Here is a 21,224-nt window from a genome sequence, read left to right on the forward strand (position 1 = left end):
TAAACACGAATGGGTAAGATGCGATGGAACGGCGAGTTTGTGGCCGATTCTATATGAATTCCAGACTGGCAGATATTTCCGACCTATACATCGTGTCCATCGCCTTCCCTCCGCGTTGATAGGCGTGGGTGTGTCCCTGTCGTTCAACATGCAGCCTTTGACTCCCAAACTCACTATTGGGGAAGTGAATGACTTGAAGCACTAGACCGCCTTGGCAAGAACGTGGACTCTGCAACCACCTTTGTCTGGACTGGCGACATGGCGACGGCAATTTCTGTCGGGTCTCAAGCTCATGGAAACAAACTGCACACAACGGTCTCCGCATTGAAGACTCCCTATTGAACACCACTCTGGGATGTCTTTGTTCAAATATCGCCTTGGCGAAGGATTTTTAAAAGCCTCAACTCCCCTGCCTTAGAAACTCCCTCTATTCCACTGAGTCACATCGACGATACAACAACTACAACCGCAAAGAAAAATGTTCTCATCATTCAGGACCCTTCTCTTCGCCCTCGTGGCAGCCTGCCTGATGCTTTCCGCCTTCGCCACGCCCGAAGCTCTAGCCTTCCCAGACGCCGTCGCCTCCCCGGATCACAACATCGAGAAGCGTGCCGTCACCATCCCTCTCAACCAGCAGCGTTGCATCTCCCACAAGCACGGTCTTCATGCCACCTACGACATCCGCGTGGGTCGTACATTCACACAGGGTCATTGTGATGCTCTTTGGCGGGAACTGAAGAACACCAGAAATGAAATCACGGTCTGGAGTTGCCGACGCTTACGAGGCGGCCACATGCGTATCATCTTCAACAATACCGTTGGTTGGGGTGACAGTATGAACAGAGCGCTGGCCAAGACTTTCCCGCATATTGGTCGGGTTATGCCTTTCAGATGCAATGGACGCGCTTGAATGTGATTGAAATGCTTTTGGGACTTGCTTTTGCTTCTTTTATTGGGTGTCCGAGTTGTTGGAGGACGATCAAATCAAAGTGTCTTCTTACCTGTAGCCTTTCCAAATTTGTTGATTGTGATCTCAATGCTCTCTTGCTACACATCTCTTTGTTCTTTTGTGTAGGCTAGTCAGTATATGGGTCTCAATTGAAACAGACAGCGAGTTTACAGCGTACTGTAGACCAATACTCTCCCAAGCCGGTACAGTGCAATTGCATTCAAGTATTGTGAGTGCTTCCAAATCTCATGCTCCGGCATAACTCAAGCTGTCGGTGGTGTCTCTGTTCGTAATAATCACTTCACCTCGCAAAGCTCACACATGAATTCCCTAAAGTCGCCCTTTGTCGCGTCTTCGATCGCATCTTCCATCACAACCCGGTACTTCTCATAGTACTCTTTCTTGACCCGCATCAAATGCAGCTTGTCCCAATGTAAGCGTACCAAACGAGAGATGAGCAGTTCATAGCGCAGCTCATCGTCCTTGTTCTTCTCCGCGATGTCTTTGATGGCGTGCTGCAGTAACAGGGCGTCCCTTGCTGGTTTGTTGATCACCCCATTCAAGATATGCGCAATGACTTCTCCCTACCAAATGTCAGCTCGCTTTCCAATCCGATGTGCCGGTCCAACTTACCACTAGGTTGTTACTCTTCTTCAACGCCACCCTTGCAAAGTTCTCGCCATACATTCTCTCGTACGTCCTTAGCACGTCCCTCAGATGCGCATCGCTTCGCCTCACGATGATCTCCAACATACCGCTCTCACCACCCCTCTCTGCATGAACCGAACGATACAGAAGATCCACGTCTCTGTGCACATACTCCACAGGATAAACGTCCTGTTCCTCCTGCCTTCTCTCTTCCAGAACCATCAAGACGGCACTCCGGAACTTGTCCATCTTCAACTCCTTCTCCATACATCTGGTCAAAGAGTCTCCGTATCTCTTATCCTTGAAGTCATCCTTGATCATGCGAATCTCGCTATTGGATCTTCCCATCAAGCTTTCGATCAAGAGCTCTCTTCGACTKCCATGCGACTGATACCAGAAGTTTGCCCAGTAGCCCTCGCTCTCCCATCTACCAAGCGCAGTCACGTACACTGCTTTGCCAAAGTTTCCAGTGATCTTCGTCTTGAAATGTTTGGAGAGATTGACACCCTTGCCTTGCACCTGATGATGAAGAAGAACGTTAGCAATCTCCCGGACAGAGTAGCACATCACAGTGGAATCGTGCTTCCCTAAGTCTCTAGCTCTTTCCCCGCAGAATGTCTTACCTTGACTTGTTTCTTGTACTCTTTGCGGACGTCCAAGATCTGATCGTGGGAAAGGTGAGGAAGGATATCGCATATTGCAGCAGCATCGATGCTATGATGATTGAGCGCCTTAGCGATCGTCTTCGCATCGTCTTCTGCGTCATAGACTACTGCACGCTTCTTCTCGCGGGTGCCATGTCCCTTGCTTCCGTGGCGTTCGACGCCTTTGGCTGACTTTTTCGGAGCGGGCGCATTCAGTGGTGTAAGATCGTCCAGATCCGAGTCATCATCAAGTCTCAAAGCCAAAGGCATCGGCGACAGCGATTGATATGTTCCCTGATATGGTTCTAACATAGGTGAAGGTGGCGGTAGGCCACCTCCAACAGCATACATATCGGGTCTATTGCCACTGACGGACAGTCTGTTCATTCGCGGTCCAAGTCCAGGAGAACGAGGAGCTGCTAGACCAGACTGCTCCATGTTAGTGGACAGACGATGAGTCTTGGCAGAGCTGGAGCCATGTCGGTCCTGCCGTCCAGACCCAGGCGTCATCTCAACTATCTGAGCATTTCCTAGACTGGGATTATATGACGAGTTCGCATACGTCCTGGGTAATGGATCATAGGGCTGTCCCTGTGTGTTCGAAGAGTGGCTGACCTGACGAGGAGGAGGTGGGCCCTGACTGATCGAAGAGTGGTTGATGGCCTGCGGTCCAGATACTGAATGCGGTCTTGCATTGTATGTCACGTTCTCTGGCGTCTGAGCATACTGATACTTCTGCACGGTATTTCTGTTATCAGTAGCAGAGGTAGGGGCATATCGGTAGTTTGAAGAATAAGAGCTATGTCGTGACAATTGCTCCCGGGAAGCCTTTGAAGAATCCGATCCATATGCCAAGTCATCGTCGGCCTGTTTCATGGCCTGCGGTAGGGGAGGAGCATAATACCCTTGGGACTGATGGGAATCATATCCTGGACGCTCGTGAAGCGGAAAGTCCGAGTATCCGCCCTCTATGGGATACGGCAGTCCAGAAGTTGGCGGTGGATATTGCGATTGTGGAGCAGCCGTCGCCGGTGGATAATATGCACTTCCAGCTTGGCTTGGCGTTCTCTCATCATACCTGGGCTCTGGGCCTCCATGCGAGAAACTTCCTGGCATTCCGAACGACGACGAGGAAGGCTGTTGATAGGTATACTGGCTTCTCGGAACCTCAGGCGCTTCCGGGGCACGAACATYGCTCCTAGATCTTGATCTCTCCCTTCCAGATCTTGAAGATGATCTCGCCCGACCTGAGCGGTCATCCGGCCGAAGAGACATTCTGAAGGCAGACCGTACGAGGACACACGACAGCACGCGGTGAGGGAGATAGAGGTGAGCGAGCAGAAGACACACAGACTTCTAGAGGGTTTCCCATGCAGTGGAACGCTTCGTGCCTACTTGTACGATTTGTGCGACACCGGTTCAGCCGCACGCACGCACATTGTTGAGGTGGGGCTACATGTAGCTTTCGGGAGGAGCAATTGGGCGCCTTGAATTGATCCGAGGCCTCGAACCCGCCCATGGCTTCGTCTAAAATGAAGTATTGCAAAATGTAAAGTGAGCGGAGGCGGCTCATTGCAAGGCATGTGATGTTTGAAGCTCGTGACAGAGGCAAAAGCAATGAAAGAACGACGAGCATACTGGTCTGCCTGAGACATTGCAGCGGAAAGCGGAAAGACACCGCGTTGGTCTCTTCCAAGCGACTCATTCCATTCCATATTCTGCACACGTATCGCCAGCGAAGATTAAACATTGCGAATCAAACATCTGCACGCGTTGGGGGTATATCTACAAATCATGTCTTCGCACCACGACGATCGGCCAGTAGTCCTCGCTACTGCCGTCAATCTCTGCTAATGTCAAAGTACTCATCTCTCCAATTGTCCTCAATCTGTCTCGCTAAGCGTTTGTCGCTATCGTAATGTCTTTTGGATGCTCAATGTTGAGAAGAAAAAGAGCGCTTCGAAGGGACACTGGCGGCCGTTCTGCCGGAGTGGCTTTTTGTAGCCTGGCATTCCGTTTCTCGCTGGTCCGGGATGCCCAGGCATTCATCGTAAAATTCTTCGACTGGCTTCCTTGCTTCCAATCGTCTGATCACCGTCGGCCGCTCTCAAACTTCCGCCTCGCTCACGCCAGAGACTTCTCTGCGTATATTTGGGGCACTGCCAGCAAGATTTTGCGTGCTTGCGCCTGGATTCGCACCTCCATTGCTGACACTCCTAGGGACACTCGTTGCAGCGACTGCCTGGCTGGCAATCCGGCCTTCCCGAGGTACAGCTGCAACCGGTGTGACTCCGCCTCGAATACGCTGTTTGGTGCCCGGGAAATTCTTGAGCCTCGACGTACGCCAGTTCTCATACCATTTGCTGCGACTGAGCTCTCGCAATTCGCTGCGCCACTCCAGGAACACGCTGTCACGTAAGCGTCCAAAATCGCAATGGTCTGCGTCGTGCGGATCTGCAAAACCCCATGGAAAGCGACGGCCGATCTTGGTGCCTCTGTTGATTGGTGCATAAGGCGGGAGGTCGTAGACATCGGGTGAGAGGATGGACATCGGGAGGTATGGCGTGTCGTCTTCGGTCATGTTCTGGTTCTGCATGGAATGCACGGAGGACAGGCGCTTGTGCATTTTTGGCTTGGGTRCAGGCACTTCTTCTTCTGCTTCTGCAAGAACGCTGTCCTTCTCCTCGTCGGAATCCAGGTCAGAAGACCCGGCATCATCTTCCAGATCCAGGGCTTCGAGCGGATCGAGCTTTGCGGTTTTGAGCGAGTCCCACATTGCGCGTTTGAGGTAATTCATGTGTCCAACAGTAAGCGTATCAGCTTTGGATATAACAGGTATGACGGTGGTCTTGCCCCACAGCGCACGCATAACTTGCAGATCGAGATTATCGTCGGGGCTCCCGGCATGTGAGCCACGCTGCTTGAATGCGGCAGATTTGCCGAGGGTGCCATMGAGATTCACCGGATCCAGAATGAGGAGGACGCAATGGATGTGTGTGTCCTTGACACCTGGACTTCGCATGACTTTTTGCTCCTCCATGAAAGTGTCCTCGAACTTGGACTCAACAAATGCCGTCATCTCCCGCAGCTGCAGATCGACGACACCCTTCTCTAGTCCGGCAGAGTCCCACAGCRTGAGACCAACACGCTCTCCATCCATTTCAGTTTCGATGTAGTGCGACGTGAACGACTTTCCGCTGGAAGCCTGGGCTTCTGGCACCTCACCGGGGAATGACTTGCTTGACTTGGCCAAGAGCGAGTGTCGGAGAAAGGTGACAAACGACGTCTTGCCGCTGTTTTTTGCTCCCATTACTAGCACGCTTCAAATGGTTAGCTAATTAGGTTGGCAGTCAACGCAGATGAGAGGTATGGAGCGTACTTGAACGGTGTGGGATCTTTGCGTCTGCGCACTCTTCGGGGGCTGTTCACCGCGTTAAYTTGAGAGGAAGAAGCATAGGAGAAACGACCGCGATTGGTCATGCTCTGGGTCCGGTCGGCATACGGGTCAACCACGTACTCGCCGCTGGCAGTATTCATGCCAGGTTTGTAGAGCGGAGACGAAGACAGGCCGGATCCCAACCCGCCGGAGCGAGTCGCATAGTCGGGCGAAGACGAGCTGTTGTTGCTGGCGGGCGTGGGTGCCATGGCTTGAGGACGTGAGAAGTTGGCGGCGGGCCGCTGTTGCTGTTGCCGCTGGACTGGGCTGCTGGTAATCGTGTAGGCGTGCTCAAAGATGGCGACACTGTCGGGTCGAGAGTCGTCGAAGCTTGCAATGCCAGCGGGTAGTGGTGAAAGCGAGGGAGCTGGTAGACGCGGGCTTGTGGGCTCTGCGGCGGCTGACGCCTTTGACCGGCTGAACTTCCTCAACATGGTTGGAGATGACAGTTCGGGAGCAGGAGCAGGTCTGAAGAAAGGAAGGTCTGGTACTGGGGGAGCAACGTCCCGGGTCGAATTCAAAGTCTTGGTGGAAGAGGTCCTCCGCAGGAAAGAGAAGCTGTTCCCGCGCGATCGAAATCCTTCCTTCTCACTTGGTCTGTCACCTCGCGACACACTCGCGCTCGCGCTTTGCGACGCGGATCTCCTTGCGCGATTGAAGGTTGCTTTTATTGGACTGTAAGAGGTTTTGAATTGTTGCGCACCGCTAGAGAAGATGCCGACGTCGTCATATGATGAGGGGATCGGTGGCAGAGGGATGGCCGTTGAAGGTCGGCGCGAGAAGGAATAGTTCACGCCGTCGGGCAAGCGATACGCGTGGTTGAAAGAGGTCGCCATGCTGCTAGTGTTTCGAACCCTGCTCGTTTTAAGTTGCACGGCAGCAAACTGCCAGTTTAGCCCCGCCGCAGAGTGATCCGCGCGCGTTTGGAAGATGTGTGACTCGCTTCTCTCTCACGCTTGTTGTGTGACGAGATAAAACTACTAGAGAGGGGCCTGAGCGAGGTGAAGACTGAGTCGTTGGAGATGTATGTGTTTGAATGAGGCGAARCTCCTACCAACCGTTACTGCGCCCTCAGACTCGTACATTGCAGCAACCTGCTCCGGTAGCAACTCCACGTACCATCGAAGCAGCGCGCAGCCTGCTGTCGCATGGATCACGCTGCTGACCGGTACAACGGAGTAGGGAGGAACGACCAAGGGACGGAAGATCGGAGATGAATTGTACACATGCGAGACGAGCTAGGACCGGGACAAGCTTTCGAGATAAAGGGGTTGCCGCTTGACGCTTCCAAGGTTGATAGAGCCGAACCACAGAACGCAATGCGTGACTCGTGTGGGGCCACGACACATGGCCAATCGATCAACACAACCACCTCATGCAAGGTGCGGAGTGAGATCGACATGACAGAAGTGCATGAATTCAATCATACACCGTTGTGCAAGGTCTGGCGACGACGTTTCCATGCTGTAACTAAGTTGAAGGCCGCCGGTAGAACCCAGAAGGTGACCATTGTTTCCACGTGAAGATGGATCTGCAGCAGGCATTATCGGATGCCGCAGCTGGGAATTACATATACCTTGCATATCTCTCATTGGGTTAATGCCATGTGGAATTACATCTGAAGTCCGGATGGAGAAGACAGTATGAGTGACAAAATTATAGTCACACATTGTCAATGCAGGCCCGAGAAGAATGCATAATAATCCCCATTCATCGACTATCTTTACATACTGATACGCCCAGAACTCCTTTCGGCATCGCATTGGGCCGTCGAATAAAGTACATCAAGGTCGTCGACCATACCTACTGCTCGGACTTCATTCGTTTGTTTCCCTGTTGGGCACCATAGCTTCCCGAGCCATAGCCGCCCTGCTGTTGCTGCTGCATGCCACCACCTTGTTGATAGCCACCGCCTCCTTGCCCCCATCCTCCTCTTCCTCCCATACCCATCATCCCGTTCATACCATTCATTGCCATGTTGTTGAACCCTCCCATACCACCCGCGAACCCTCCGCCTCCAAAGCCAGCGCCTCCTCGTCCCATTGCCATGCCGCCGCGCATATTGCCTGCAAAATTACCGAAGCCGCCCATTGCACCCATAGCCATCATAGGGTTGTTTGCCATCGGCATTCCGCCGTTCATTCCTCCATTCATGCCGCCATAGCCACCTGCAGGACCGCTCTGCTGGGCCATGCCACCACCGCCCTGCTGATAGCCGCCACGGTTGTATCCACCTCCTCTCTGGAAGCCACCACCTCTTTGGAAACCGCCCCTACCTCCGCGATTCGCACCAAAACTGTTGTAAGCTCCTCCAGGGCCGGAACTGTATTCTTTCTTAGTCACAATGGCACCAGAATCTCGTCCCTTGTATGGATTGTTTCCGGGCGTGCCGTAGCCAACTTGGAATTTGTTGACTCTGACGCTCTTAGTCCCGCCGTTGCCGTCATCTACCTCGTCGGCACGCTCTATTGCTCTTTTGGTGGCGCTGGCAGCCGCTGGTGTTGTAAATTCGAGAAAGGCCTCCCCTTTGGACTTGCCGTTGATCTTGTGCTCGCCAAAAGAGATTTCCTTCAATGACGACTCAACGCCGGCGCTTGCAACGAAGGCTCGGACGTGTTCTTCTGTGGTCCACCAGTGTAGCTCAGCGAGCTTGATGGCAGAAGTCGCGTGTGGATCAACCAACGAGGCAGACGGGGAGCCTTCTTCCGTTGAGTTGGACTGTTGCTGGTCTGGCTGGTATTTGTCCTGCCGTTCTTCCTCGTCGAATGAAGCCTTACGTTTGGTTCCTTGTTGCACATTGGGTGTGCTGTCGTCCCCTTTGTCCGCTCCACCCTCAACATTCTGCGTTTCGTGCTGTGGCTCATCGTCATCAAAGTCGATCCGATCCTCTGGATATTCTTCGCCGTTGGCACCATTGGCGGCGGGCTTCAATTCTTGTGGTACATCATCTCCGTAGATGTCAATGTCGAAGGTGTCGTCATCCGCGGACATGCTGAACTGTTTCGGACGTGGTTGGTCGGATTCGCGACGGAAGTGGGCTGATCTGAAGTGAGTTCTGTTCACGTCCCAACTGCGCTTGAAAAGCTGCGCTTGGAGGAAGTGTGCTGGTACAATGGGTTATGTACACGCCTGACAGATAGCTCTGGCCACGGCAAGTCAGGTCTGGGTACAGTACATCAATCAGCTCATAGTTCCAAAGATTTCTGCCTCCCATGGTCTCCATTATGATTCTTCCAATTCTTCTCTTTCACGCCATGATCCTGTGATTACGCGCTCGCAAGGCCGATACGTACAGAATCGTTCGCAATAACACGAAGCCGAGCGGAATGGATATAAGTACAAGGTGTCCTTTTTCTGCCCTTTCTCTTCAGTAGTCCACAGACGCTCCTCCAGCGATCGCCTGATATGGTTGGTAGCGTTTGATTGTCGTCAGGRGTCGCGGGTTGTCGCAAGGCCGCAAAACCCTCCCTCGTTACCGATTGTTCTCGTCTGGAAATGTCAGCGGCATCGGTCGTTCTGCAATTTCCTGCACTGCTCACCGGCACTGATGGATGACTGCTGATCTATTGGCACAGACCAAAGTGAGCGAAGTGATGGAAGCAGCTGCAGCTGCAGGCAACGAAAGCTCGTGGGCGGCAAAACCTCGGCCGGCAACTGCGAGCCTACCTCAATATCAGACATCACCGGCTGTGAGCAAGACAACAACGTATCATGAATAGGGTCACCTTAGCTTTTCGCCATCCAGTCTGTCCCTAGCACCCTCCATAACCATGGCCGAAGAGAGTTCCCGCCGGTTTGTAGGCGAGCAATCCCTCACAGAAGATAACATCCATGTTTCCCTCACCTATGACCCGCTCGACGCTACTACCCACATGGCCAGAGTGAAAAGTCCCAAAGCAGGCGCCGTGGTCTTATTTGCAGGTAAGTAAGCTTTGCGTGCTTTGGAGATGTTATTTGATACTGCTATACCCATGCCTTCACGATAGTGCCATGCTCAATACTAGTGTGTATATCCATGACTTTTGCTCACCATGTCCTACTCAATCCAGGCTGTACCCGCGATTCCTTCGCCTCCAAGACAGTCACTCACCTATCCTACTCCACATATCCTCCGCTTGCGCTCAAGACGCTTCRAAGAATATGCCGCGTGATCTGCGATACCCACTCTCTTACGGGAATCTCGGTGAGCCATCGTCTCGGACGTGTGGACATTGGTGATGAGAGCATCATCATCGCCATTGCTGCTCCACACCGCAAAGCTGCATGGCTCGCAGGAGAGGAATGTCTCGAGCAGATCAAATCGAAGGCTGAGATCTGGAAGGAGGAATGGTTCGAGGATGGTGGAGTCTGGAGGAGTAATCGGGATGGCCAAGCCGGTGTACCTGTGAGGAAGGTATCAAAAGCCAGCAATGCTCCACCGAAGAGAGGTATTCTGAAATCCAGAACTCAAAGCAGTGGAGAGTGGACTGAGGGTGGCTTGGAAATTTGACTCCGATTGCAGGGTTAGGGTTGGGGTAGTGATATTTGACCTCAAATGGCTCCAGAGTCTCTAGCTTATTGTATGTTGCGCTTCAAGTTCGTCTGTGATGTTCAGATCTGCCGAAAGTAGAGCTGTTACGATCCTGTCTGTGTACCAACGTCGTGAATGTCATTTCTCCGCCTGCAACACACGTTTGGGGGAATTCTAGTGTGAAGTCAAAGAACCTTACCACAGGACGTAACGAATCAAGTCCTTGACTGCTCATTCATAGCCGATGCCAATGCACCTACTGCTGTTATCGGGCACCTCCCACGCGTTCATTTGAGGAGACATGGTTGCTCAACTACCCTGCCGAAAGAAATGTTTGGAGGTCGCGTTGTATATGGTTATCCGTATACGCTCCTACATAGCGAGATCTACATGATATGAACGACAGGTTGAAGCGTCGCTCAAAGTTACCGTCATTAATTTCAATCCCAATGCCAGAATCATCATCGAGGAAAGCCTCCGCTCGAACGCAGCTGAAATGTAAACCCAAGCAAAATGCAACATTTCCAAAACGCCTCAAGCCTGATCGCGACTGCCCTTCCGTGGGCGACGGATCTCGTCTCTCATAATAATATCGATTGCGCTTTACACCTTTCTCGCACCGAACAAGCCCAAACTCAAGCTCGTGTCGTTGTCACCAATCATTGGTGTGGCGTCAGAAATGATCTCCCATCGGCGAAGCGGGAAAGGCACCATCTTTACATCAATGACTGGCCTACCGTCCGCTCTGACCGGTGGCCTCTGGAAGCCATGCTGTTGTACTGGTGACTGCTGCGGCGGCTGTCTACCGGGAACCTKCTGCTGGCTCCCTGATTGCTTCATCAAAGTACGCTGCTGCTGCGTACCTTGAGGTTGAGGATGAGATGCGATGGCAAGCCAAGCATCAGGCGATGGATATGTGCCAAGCAACGAGGACAACCTGTTGTCTCTGCCAGCAAAGCTTCTTGCCAACATTGATAAGTTCGCTTCCGACAGGTTGTCGACCATGGCCGAGGCGATATCGTAGATGTACTCTAGCAACTCTTGCTGGCCTTGCAAGTGGGAGTGCACAAGGAGATTGCAAAGTGAGCCAAGCAGCTGGCAATGACTCTGTTCCGACAATTCGTTGCGCGTGCTCGAAGTGCCCGAATAGAGAATGCTCAAGTGCAGCAGAATACGAAGTGAGCGCACAGTTGGCTGACTGTGTTCTTCTTCCAGGTCAACGATGCCAAGCGTTGTCAGCCGTGTATCCAGCGCCTTCAGCTGCTCGACGATCATGGGAACTACAGTGCCCCGGTCGTCTTGCTTCGCTGCATGAACAGTGACATCCAGGATCTCAAGCGAGCGAAGTATCTTTGACAGTTCGAAAGGGTTAAGGCGTTCGGAATCAAAGGCCTTTTCCATCACCTGATCACGGGCCCATCGATAGATCTCTTGCACGATGCTTTCATCGACGCTCGACAGCAGCTGAGGCCATACTTCGGAGCCATCGGCTATAGCGTTCAGCACGGCTTGTTGCACCTCGTCGCTTGTTTCAGGCGTGAGCTTGGCGTGCAATTTCAGAGCACCTGCACAGTACGCAATGGACAAAGCGTCGGCATTGGCAACAATAGATTGAGTGTCGAGAGTCCCGAAGTCACGTCCGAGACCCATTAACGTTGCCGCCAAGCGTGAACAGTTTGCAAGAGAAGCTTGCGACCAAGAACGACCAGCTAGAGCTTCCGTGACTTCTTTGAGGTGGGTGATGGGATAGTTCAATATTAGATCGACCAGTCCTGGGTCTTCGAGCAACAGGTCCGGATGGTCCAATGCGGTGACGAACAGTCGTATCACGGCGTCCGCATGGTCGAAGCAGTATCGCTGTTGCTGAACTCGGAAATGATAGGTTTCTGCAGCGTGCAAGCCCTCGTATGCCACGGCTTTTGATGTCAACAGCCGWACCATTACGGACGCCGCCACAGGCGATTTAGCCTCGTTGACCATGGCAGCGAACGATGTACAGCCGCTGGCAACAAGAGCAGTGATAACGTTACATGGTGAGACGACCTGGGCGGGGTCTTTCAAACAAGCTTGGATGTGGTTGATGGCCATCTGGTCAAAACTGCAAGGATCAACCGCAACAGCACGCAGCTGCTCAAGCCATCCGCAAATTTTGCTCGGGAATTGAATGTCTGGCAATGTAGTCTTCCGAGCGCGCTGCACAACTCGCGAGAAGATCCTTTGCATGAGCTGCTCGTCCATGTTGTTGCCACTAGCAAAGACGGCATCGATGTCGCTGTCCGAAGCCAAGTTGGATGCTTGCATGCTTACAATGCTGTCAGAAGCCGGGGAACAAACATTCGCCGAATTCTGCTGCTCGCAGAGCACCAAGTCCTGCTCGAGATGCCCGAATAGATGTCCATTCTCGGGGAAGCGTTTGGCGAGGCTTTTCAGCGCGATGATAAATCTTCGGTCGAGCGGCTGCTGAGATCGCAGAACGTTGTAGCGCTCCAGAAGCTGCCACAGCAAGGCTTGAAAGCAGCCTAGCGCCCCAAAGGAGACCGAATGAATGTTTACGGTATCTGCCATGGTTGCAAGCAGTGCCGGATCCTCGGTAAGGCTGGTAGATTGTAACACATCGGCCAAAGCTCGAAGATCACCGCAAGCTTCCAAAACAACTCTGACTCTGCAGAAATATCGTAATGTAGTCGTCCCTGCTTTCGCTCTCATCGCTGCTCTCATGGAAACTTGTCGGGCGACTGCCAGCTTGGCAGTATCGCTCACGATGTTCATGTCAACCTCAAGCTCCGGACCTTCATCTGCAGCGGATTCCACTCTCGCCAACACAGCTTCCACAAGAGCACTCTCATCCTCAACGTTTCCGAGACGTCTTTGGAGCATATTCCTGGAGTTCAACAGGTGCGGCTGAAGCGCATCAAGCGGCAGCGCCGAGAGAAGCCCGTTGGAGAACAGCGAGCGGTTAGCCTGCGTGAGTGAGCCGCTTGTCATTAGCCATTGCAAGTAACGACCGGCAGAAAAGCTGTTTGCACGGATCAACTCAGCAATGACTCTGTAGACATTTCCAGCTATGATGGGACTTGTGCTTCCAGTTTTGACAAAATCCATAACGATTTCATCTGTATAGTAGCCAAGACTGTTGAGCTGCGACAGTACGCCGGTTGCCAGATAAATACGAGCCGTACCCGCACGGTAGACCGACGCGGACCAACTCAACAATGCTGGCACGAGCTTCGTCACATCAGACACTGAAGCAAGGCATCTCGCCGTCAGCGCTTCGAAGTCGACATTGAGCGTTGCGGCATCGAGAATAGAGTACAAGTTCAGAGAGGCCGATCGTGTGCTTTCTGAAGTCTTGCGAAGAGGTAGAGTAAGCCGCGAATTGCGCCTCTTGAGGTTTTGTGCATGTGCCAGGAATCTGGAGTAATCCAATCCAAAGGTATGTGGAACCAGGAGATAGCTGTATTTCTCCCAGGTTTTGGGAATGATCAAGCAACCGCGACTGGCGACCGCCATGACCACTATCAACTTTTTCAAGCGGGCTTCGAGCATGTCGCCAATGGAGATGCTTCCACAAGCGCTCCGGTGAAGTATCCCAAGCATAGCTTGAGCCAGCTTTCTGCCTCGTCGCACGAATGCTATGATATCATGCCAGTACAGCTGCACAACGATGATCCAAACAGGCAGCGTTTCAGGACCAGCTCCGGCAAAGGACGACACAATCCAATCCAGATAATGATCGCGTTCCAGGAGACGCTCTGTGTAAAAGCTCGTGGCCAACTTCACGGCGTAATTCATCTTCGCCTGCCACTCGGGCTGCCCGCAGGATGTAATGGCACCTTCCAAGAATTGTTCCACGTGTATTGTCCATTCTCTCACCCATTTGCTCTCCCCGCTGGCTGCTATGGCTCCGCTGACGCCCTTTCGACGAAATGCACGCAGCTCATTCGCCCCGACACATTTGGCCAGCCACACAGCGCGTGGCAGGGGAATGTCTTTGCCCAGACATTGCTCCATCAACAACTTGCCCCTGATGCCGTGCGGGATCGTTCTGCTTTGCTTCCGCAAAGGCACCTCGGGGTTCGACAGGTCCCGCAGCCATGCCTCGCGTTTCGTATCCGTGACGGTCACACGTGGTGGAGGCTTGAACGTAGACGGTGCTGTACACCTACCCATCATTTGACGCTTTTCCATGACCTGAGTGAAGAGGTAGGATAGCGTCTGAAGACCCATGTTGTTCTTCTGACTGAGGTTGGGCCATATCGTAGGTTTGGCGGAGTTCGACTCCGTGGAATTTGGACCAGGTGCTTTGTCGAAATAGCCCGACTTGACTGCATACTCACTCAACACATCTTCAGGATGGGTTCCCTTCCATGGTCCGAAGTCGGCGGCGTATTTGGGAGCTGGTAGTCGCGTTGCAATGCTGGGCGGTTCTATTCCGTTCGCCTGGCGCGCTGTCCGGTCTATCTTTGCTCGACGTTGGTTGGTGTTGGTGGATGGTTTGTGTGCAACCCGCGTGGGCTTTGGAATGGCAGGAAGTGGTGATCCTGGTATCACTAGGTGGGCGATGTCGTTCCTGGTAGCCAAAGTCTCGTTGTCCGCTCCTCGCGATGCCTCAGTTTCGATCTTTGCCCTTTTCGCCGGACGTGACATCTCCCCATCACTATCCTGCCCTCCACCAGGCGATGAGACTATGCCATGATTGCTCAGAAACGCCGCCGTATTTCTTACACCGACTGTTGCTCCATCGCGCGTGTTATCCACCTGCAGACCAGGTTGCGATACCGATCGCACATTTTGAAGGCGAGACGGTAGAGGGGCTCTTCTGGGGCCCTGCTGGAGGGCGTATGAGCCGCTCACCGCGCGTTGAGGGGGTAAAGGACGCTGGGAGTCCGGCGGCGGTCGATAGTCCATCGCTCGGTTGCACACCACTCGTTGCTTCGAAGCATCTTCATCAATACCCGTACGCGCTGGGTCAACTTCCCATCGTCTTTAGCTAGCCGGGCCGCTGGCAAYTGTACAAAAATGCAATATCCCAAGAGTAGCGGGCTGGCAGGAAAAGAATCAAGGCGGATGGGTAAGGGCGAAGGAGAAGGCTCACAAGGTACAACATAGGTTCAAAGGTCTCACTAAAGGGCCCGCTCGCAGGGTTACCCGCTGGGATAAGCACAGGGAAACGAGTGCGAAAGAGGCGTCGGTGCGCGCAGATCGTGGAGTCCGACCGATATTCTCCGGCTATCTTATCCTTTTGCAAGATGAAAGGAATGGCGATTAGGAGTCCATCCCGAACCAAGTGACCGAGCTTCATATGGAGCGGTCATGGCGAAGAATGTGTCCCCGAACGAGCAATACAATACCATGTACTCGGAGCGGAAGGAAAGCCGTAGCTACGACATGTGCGTCTTCGTTTCATCTGTAGGTACTCTCTCACACCATCTCACCGCGGCTTGCGGAAGACATCTGATGGACTGGATTGGGTTAAAGTGACACACGTGGTGCTAGTGCTGGTTTTAGTGCCCGCCCTCGCCGCCGCGCCCTCGCCCGCGTCGCGAGAGCCAAACGGCCCGGGCTCTCCAGGAACACGTCTTCTACGCCGTGACCTTCCTATCGCAGATTCACCGAAGTAATAACCCTCTCAACACCAATAAGCTGCCATCTCATTACACCATGGCGACAAAGAAGGATATGAGGCGGGAGGATCTGAGTAGGGCAATCTCCGTGGCGCAATGACAGATTGAGTGCATGGCTGACTGTTTGGTGCAGTCGTGCCCTATACGGAGGCGGCAGCAGACAAGGAGGGCTCGTCGGACTTCAACAGTGAGTCTGCTGACCAGCAAGACATCAACATGATCTGGGTTTAGTTACTAACATTGCGAGCTCAGGCACAATGACCAGCACTCTGCCAATGGCCGCGGTAAGTGTCAATGCATCACGCAAAATTGTGTCTCACCACTCTGACCTCGTCTAGATTTTCACAAGAAACAAGTAAGGCCGTCCACTAGAGGTTTCCAATGGAAGTGATCACACATTGACCATGCATAGATTGCTGGGTTGGACCGCCGTCCTTTTCGCCGTCCAGGGCTGGCTATCAGAGACCGAGGCGCAGCGAGCTGCTGCATCACAGCCCGGATACTTCTCTGTTGGCATGTCCTTGCTCTCTTTGTGCGTAGGCTACATGCCTCTTTTCATGCCACCAGTGGCGGGCAAGGTCGGCGGAGCAAGTGGAACGGAGGCGCCCGCAGCAGCTCCCCAATAGTGACAGACCAGCGTCCAAGACTGTATTATCAATTGATTGAGGCAAGGGCCTCTTTGCAGAAGCCGAACGATTCAGGAGTATTCAAGAAGTCCCAAGGCCCCTCTTCCATCATGGCAAGACCAATAGGGGGAATCCGACCAGTTTGGTGGCCGCGTGTGGGCGCACAGAAGTGTCAAGTTCGCAGAAATGGTCTTGAGCTGCAGGAGCCTACTCGAAATGGTCGAATATGTATGAATAGGCACATTCGAAGTATCCATCCGAGCCATGCGTTCTACACCGAACAAATTCCATTCACTCAGGTATACAGCTGGCATCACTACTCGCCATCCGGCGCAGAATAACGAAGGGTCGCAGGGGCATCAATAAGTTGCAAAGGTAGCATTCGCAGACTTCTTCTGATTCGACACATCACCTCGTATATACGTATATACTTGATACAGATCGAGCGGAGATTTTGCGGTCGTCGTGGAGTGGCGATCAAAATTTGAGATGGCACAGATGCACCCAATGGACGCTCAAGTGTGGAAATCGTTCAAGACCTCCGAGCCGAGGGACGAAATCAATGTGGTATTCCCATGCATCTATTCTCCAACCATGCTATCCTTTCCTCCATCGTCCGTCCTCCCAAGCATCACCCAGCCTCTAGTACTGGCTGGACGCCTGCTGACATGCCTTCAACTGATCCAAATACCATCCACAGATCGTCAAGTTGCCCTGGTTCTGATCCATACATGACCGGAAGTTGTTGATGTCGTTCGCGCAAGCGCCAGTTGCAGAGTTGTTGGTCGCGCTGGTCTGTACAAAACCATTGTCCTGAGCAGCGACTGGAGCAGCCTCCTGTGCTGCGGGCTGTGAGCTGCCGCCCCCAAACCAGCCACCAACTGCGTGGCCGATGGAAGATCCGACTGCTACACCACTGTTTCGAGACTTGTGATTAGTGATTGTTCATCGCATGCGGTGATGTCAGTTTAAGCTTACGYAGCAGTGCTGGCCATCTGGCCAAACAGTCCGGAGCCACCGCTGCTCTGCTGTGCTGGAGGAGCTTGGGCGGGTGGTGCTGCGCTGGTGGAGGCCTGTCGAGCCTGTGTTGGAGGTGCTGGCCGCTGAGGAGCGACAGTTGGTCGCTTAGGCGCAGGAGCTGGACCACGAGATTGACGAGGCATCTTCGATTAAGTTGTGTGTGGTGAGAGTCGTTGTGTAGGTGAAGTGGCAAGCGGATGAGAGGAGATGGCAAAGGATAGATCTAGAAAGTAAACGAACTCGGCAGACAAGCTAAGTTTGGGAAGGAATGTGGCACATGATTCGTTCGGAGTTCGGTATTAAGGAATGGCCTTCATCGTGCACCTATAAGGCAGTGTGAAGTCGCTGGTTAACATGTGCAGGCTGTATAACAAGACGAGAGCAGGTTTCTTCGTGGGCGTTCTTCGTGTTATGGCAAAAGACATCTGCAGCTCTACGGGCTCCAAAACTCTGCGCCCATGGAATCATTTTCGGTGAGAAATGCTTGTCACGCAGCTAATAAGTTTCATGGCATCGTGCACAATTTAATGTCAACTGCTGCACTGGGACTACCCTATTTCACCAGTCTGCGGTCTGCTGAACAGCTCGCCAAACAATCAAGAGCAAGAAAAACACCTCCTCTTCGCTCCCCCATCTGGTGACGCCATTGTCAAAGTCAAGAAGAGACCATCGGAGGAAAGGAAAAGGAAGCAGACTGATAATGCCATCCATGATTCTATAATGCCCATGCTCCCTCCATTTCATTAGTATCTTGCCTTCTGTGCTGCGGACTGACTGCTCTGATGATGCAATGGCAAGTTACAATTGAAATTGAGAAGTGGTATGGGTATCGGTACTGAGAAAACTGATGCGTGGTGGTCGTGATGATGAATGTGCATGACCGCGGCCGTGAAACGTAGTAGAGGGGATGTGTCCGTGACCGTCCAGGACGTACTGGCCATTCCGAGGTGATAATTCTCGCGCTCGTCGCGCTCATAGAATGGAGCACTTGGACTTCTTGGCCTTCACCATTGGTCGAGGACTGATAACGGCTCTGGACAGCGATTGTCAGCATGTGGCAGTCGTATCCCAGCACGCAAAACTCACTTGATCGCCTCATCAAACACACTCTTAAGATTTCGCTGCGTAAGCGCGGAGCATTCCAGGTATTTCACCGCCTTGATATCCTTGGCGACCTGCACGGCCTGTTCGTACTGAATGGGCGCCATCTTTCTTTGCCGCAACTGCTCGCGAACCTCGGGGTCGTCTCTCAGATCAAGTTTTGTGCCTACAAGAATAATCGGTACGCCAGGTGCGTGGTGCTCTATTTCAGGGTACCACTACGAGCACCGAAAAGGTTAGTGGACAACCTCAGCACCATGGCGGACATGTGCATACCTTTGCCTTGACGTTGTCAAAGGATGAAGGGCTGACAATGGAGAAGCAGATCAGGAACACATCTGTCTGCGGGTAGGAGAGCGGTCGAAGCCGGTCGTAATCCTCCTGACCAGCCGTATCCCAAAGACCCRGACTTATAGGCTTGTTGTCCACCATGACACTCGCAGAGTAGTTATCGAAGCTGTTACAAGGTCAGGCCATGGATTTGCGATCTGCATCTTGGGAGCACCGAGGCTTACACTGTAGGAATGTATTCGCCGGGGAAAGCGTTCGTCGTATAGGATATAAGGAGACATGTCTAGCACTGGAATCAGCAAGCGGCCCTCAGGAAGCATTTGTCCGTGTCCATACTTTACCAACGGCACCATCACCAGTCACAACACACTATGGCGCGCGATTAGCATTGTTCCATGGCCGCATCTCCGTGTATTCCGCCCACCTTCAAGGATTGGGTCGCCGGTGTCGCCATATTTGCCGTGTCTGCGTCTGTGCAATGGAATCGCTATCGCAACAATGATGGGCAAGCGTGCGTGGCGAGGCTCGGTCCACGCGTGATGGTGACTAGAGCAAACAAAAGCTTCCCCTCGCGGGCGTGTCTGGGTGGATATCGGTCGTGTTCCGGTCGTGGCGATCGCTCATTCACGTGGCGATTCCTCCTCTTTGCCTGTGCCTGGGAATGAAGCAGCTGACTTGAATACCGCAGCGTACAGAGAGGAGGCGTGGATGAGCAGCGCGGAAAAGCGTGTCTCTCTGGGTCCGCGAGTAGTAGTCTTCTCCCACACGATGGTGCTCCCAGAAACGCAGCAAGCGGAAGCCGTGCGCCGAATGGGACAAAAGACGGCCCGGAGCGCGGTGAGCCCGAGGGTCGTGGGGTGTGCCTCAACTGCTGTGTCTTTCTTGCAATGGATTTTGCACAAAGGAATCCACGATGGCTGTAGTGAGGGCAAGTGATTGATGAGGTCGGCCGTGATGTGGGCTACGACAGCTTTGCGGTGCAAAAGTCTGCAATCTATAGGAGCTTCCCTGCCGCTGCGACCTGCAGCAGGCCAGGCCAAGCCGCCCCCGGGAACGAATAGATCGTGGAGGCGGAGGCTGAAGGGAATCACAACGAACGAAAGCACTCTTGAGACACTGTCATGTGCAGCATACACATCATATCGTACGGCGAAGTTACTGCGATCCCGTCCAATCACTTGCGTATTGGAGTATGATTTGTCGATACCCCAGTTGCCAAATACGCAGCCTCTCATCGTTGGGACTGGGATCTCGCGAATAGCCGCTGGTCGTCTGCCGCGCTTATCCAACTCTATTCGCGTGAGCTACGCGACCGCAAGAGAGATGCTGCGATTTGCCAGCGAGAATTCATGATTGCGGGCGTCAAAAGGAAATGGTCGATGCCATGTTGGACGAGCTGCATTCGAGGTATTCGCAGCGACCTCTGTACATATCTCCCAGGGTGGAGTAGTCCCTACACGAGAGCTGTCACAGGCTACTCTCCCTTTTCCAACAGCTCCCTCTTCTTTTGTATGCTCTGCAACAGATCAGCCTCTTTGGACTCCAACTTTCGTCGCTTTTCAATCTCTGCCAGCTCAGCCATCTTCTCCATAATGGTGGTTTTGATATCACCTGTCCCGTCCTTCCTGCTCAGCACCTCTGCAAACCAGTCCTCAATCTCCTTGTCCGCTTCACTGTCCCCAGAGTAGACATCATAGCCGATGCCTTTGCGCACAGCCTCCCTGAGATCCTCGATGTCGGCAACATCAAAGTACTTCATAGCCCCTCCCGTAGCTGCCATGAAAATGGCTGCCACATTGAGCGTTGCGAGAAAAAGCGCCTCTGCTGCATCCAATCCACCATCTGCCTTTGGTGCAGCATTTGAAGGCGTGAATTGTGGGAGTTCAATCTTTGCGTTTGGATTTTTGAGCTTTGTCTGCTTGAGATGTGGGWAGACCGCCAGCTGCTTCTTGTACAGTGCTCGTCTTGTTACAAATGCAGTAAGGAATGTGAATGCAAGTCCACCGAAGAACATGGCATCCTGGCGACGACGCCGATGCGCAGCGTCTATCCGAGTCGGGACGGTGGGAGCAATGGGAGCATCGAGGTTTGGCGGAGGCGAAGATACAGCGGGCTGACTTTCCCGGCGAAGGTCACCGGGCGCGAGGAATCGGTCCCAGAACGACATCCATGCAGTTCCAACTAGCCAGCTGGAGTTCCCGGCTGCACTATTCCCAAGGCGAAAGGTGAATGAATGGTGGAGGTTTGCACGGGAAGAATGTTGCGGGTATAGACGGGCTTCTGGACCCTGAGGTGCCCGTGAATGCTGACCGCAGATCTTCAATCTTCAGATGCAACAATTGCACACTCCCTCAACATCTCTTTGACCATCGCCA

At 53.1% G+C, this 21,224-nt stretch overlaps 10 protein-coding genes; 3 read left to right on the forward strand and 7 right to left on the reverse strand.

Moving 5' to 3' along the window:
- Positions 1-478: 478 nt before the first annotated feature.
- On the forward strand, positions 479-910 carry RCC_01015 (uncharacterized protein; the record flags this gene model as incomplete). The annotated part of the gene is made up of 1 exon (XM_023766250.1): positions 479-910. One exon carries the CDS (start codon positions 479-481, stop codon positions 908-910), a length of 432 nt encoding a protein of 143 aa, XP_023622018.1.
- A 335-nt stretch (positions 911-1,245) lies between these two features.
- Positions 1,246-2,511, reverse strand: RCC_01016 (uncharacterized protein; the record flags this gene model as incomplete). XM_023766251.1 has 3 exons in its annotated part: positions 1,246-1,533; positions 1,583-2,116; positions 2,221-2,511. The coding sequence occupies 3 exons, from the start codon at positions 2,509-2,511 to the stop codon at positions 1,246-1,248; spliced, it is 1,113 nt and encodes a 370-aa protein (XP_023622019.1).
- A 1,837-nt stretch (positions 2,512-4,348) lies between these two features.
- Positions 4,349-6,513, reverse strand: RCC_12296 (uncharacterized protein; the record flags this gene model as incomplete). XM_023766252.1 has 2 exons in its annotated part: positions 4,349-5,561; positions 5,621-6,513. 2 exons carry the CDS (start codon positions 6,511-6,513, stop codon positions 4,349-4,351), a joined length of 2,106 nt encoding a protein of 701 aa, XP_023622020.1.
- Positions 6,514-7,480: 967 nt separating this feature from the next.
- RCC_01017 (uncharacterized protein) lies at positions 7,481-8,668 on the reverse strand (the record flags this gene model as incomplete). Its single annotated transcript, XM_023766253.1, has 1 exon — positions 7,481-8,668. One exon carries the CDS (start codon positions 8,666-8,668, stop codon positions 7,481-7,483), a length of 1,188 nt encoding a protein of 395 aa, XP_023622021.1.
- A 779-nt stretch (positions 8,669-9,447) lies between these two features.
- RCC_01018 (related to molybdopterin synthase large subunit) lies at positions 9,448-10,166 on the forward strand (the record flags this gene model as incomplete). XM_023766254.1 has 2 exons in its annotated part: positions 9,448-9,598; positions 9,727-10,166. 2 exons carry the CDS (start codon positions 9,448-9,450, stop codon positions 10,164-10,166), a joined length of 591 nt encoding a protein of 196 aa, XP_023622022.1.
- A 624-nt stretch (positions 10,167-10,790) lies between these two features.
- On the reverse strand, positions 10,791-15,095 carry RCC_01019 (uncharacterized protein; the record flags this gene model as incomplete). Its single annotated transcript, XM_023766255.1, has 1 exon — positions 10,791-15,095. One exon carries the CDS (start codon positions 15,093-15,095, stop codon positions 10,791-10,793), a length of 4,305 nt encoding a protein of 1,434 aa, XP_023622023.1.
- A 444-nt stretch (positions 15,096-15,539) lies between these two features.
- RCC_01020 (uncharacterized protein) lies at positions 15,540-16,437 on the forward strand (the record flags this gene model as incomplete). XM_023766256.1 has 6 exons in its annotated part: positions 15,540-15,596; positions 15,696-15,885; positions 15,945-15,998; positions 16,064-16,095; positions 16,150-16,166; positions 16,224-16,437. The coding sequence occupies 6 exons, from the start codon at positions 15,540-15,542 to the stop codon at positions 16,435-16,437; spliced, it is 564 nt and encodes a 187-aa protein (XP_023622024.1).
- Positions 16,438-17,079: 642 nt separating this feature from the next.
- Positions 17,080-17,600, reverse strand: RCC_12297 (related to small unique nuclear receptor co-repressor; the record flags this gene model as incomplete). XM_023766257.1 has 2 exons in its annotated part: positions 17,080-17,353; positions 17,416-17,600. 2 exons carry the CDS (start codon positions 17,598-17,600, stop codon positions 17,080-17,082), a joined length of 459 nt encoding a protein of 152 aa, XP_023622025.1.
- An 829-nt stretch (positions 17,601-18,429) lies between these two features.
- Positions 18,430-19,303, reverse strand: RCC_01021 (Rho GTPase Rac; the record flags this gene model as incomplete). XM_023766258.1 has 6 exons in its annotated part: positions 18,430-18,490; positions 18,544-18,776; positions 18,835-19,015; positions 19,074-19,132; positions 19,186-19,218; positions 19,274-19,303. 6 exons carry the CDS (start codon positions 19,301-19,303, stop codon positions 18,430-18,432), a joined length of 597 nt encoding a protein of 198 aa, XP_023622026.1.
- A 1,020-nt stretch (positions 19,304-20,323) lies between these two features.
- On the reverse strand, positions 20,324-21,016 carry RCC_01022 (uncharacterized protein; the record flags this gene model as incomplete). Its single annotated transcript, XM_023766259.1, has 1 exon — positions 20,324-21,016. The coding sequence occupies one exon, from the start codon at positions 21,014-21,016 to the stop codon at positions 20,324-20,326; it is 693 nt and encodes a 230-aa protein (XP_023622027.1).
- Positions 21,017-21,224: the final 208 nt, after the last annotated feature.

The sequence above is a fragment of the Ramularia collo-cygni genome, assembly GCF_900074925.1.
Source record: "Ramularia collo-cygni strain URUG2 genome assembly, contig: RCC_scaffold01, whole genome shotgun sequence".
In the NCBI taxonomy this organism is placed as follows: Eukaryota; Fungi; Ascomycota; class Dothideomycetes; order Mycosphaerellales; family Mycosphaerellaceae; genus Ramularia; species Ramularia collo-cygni.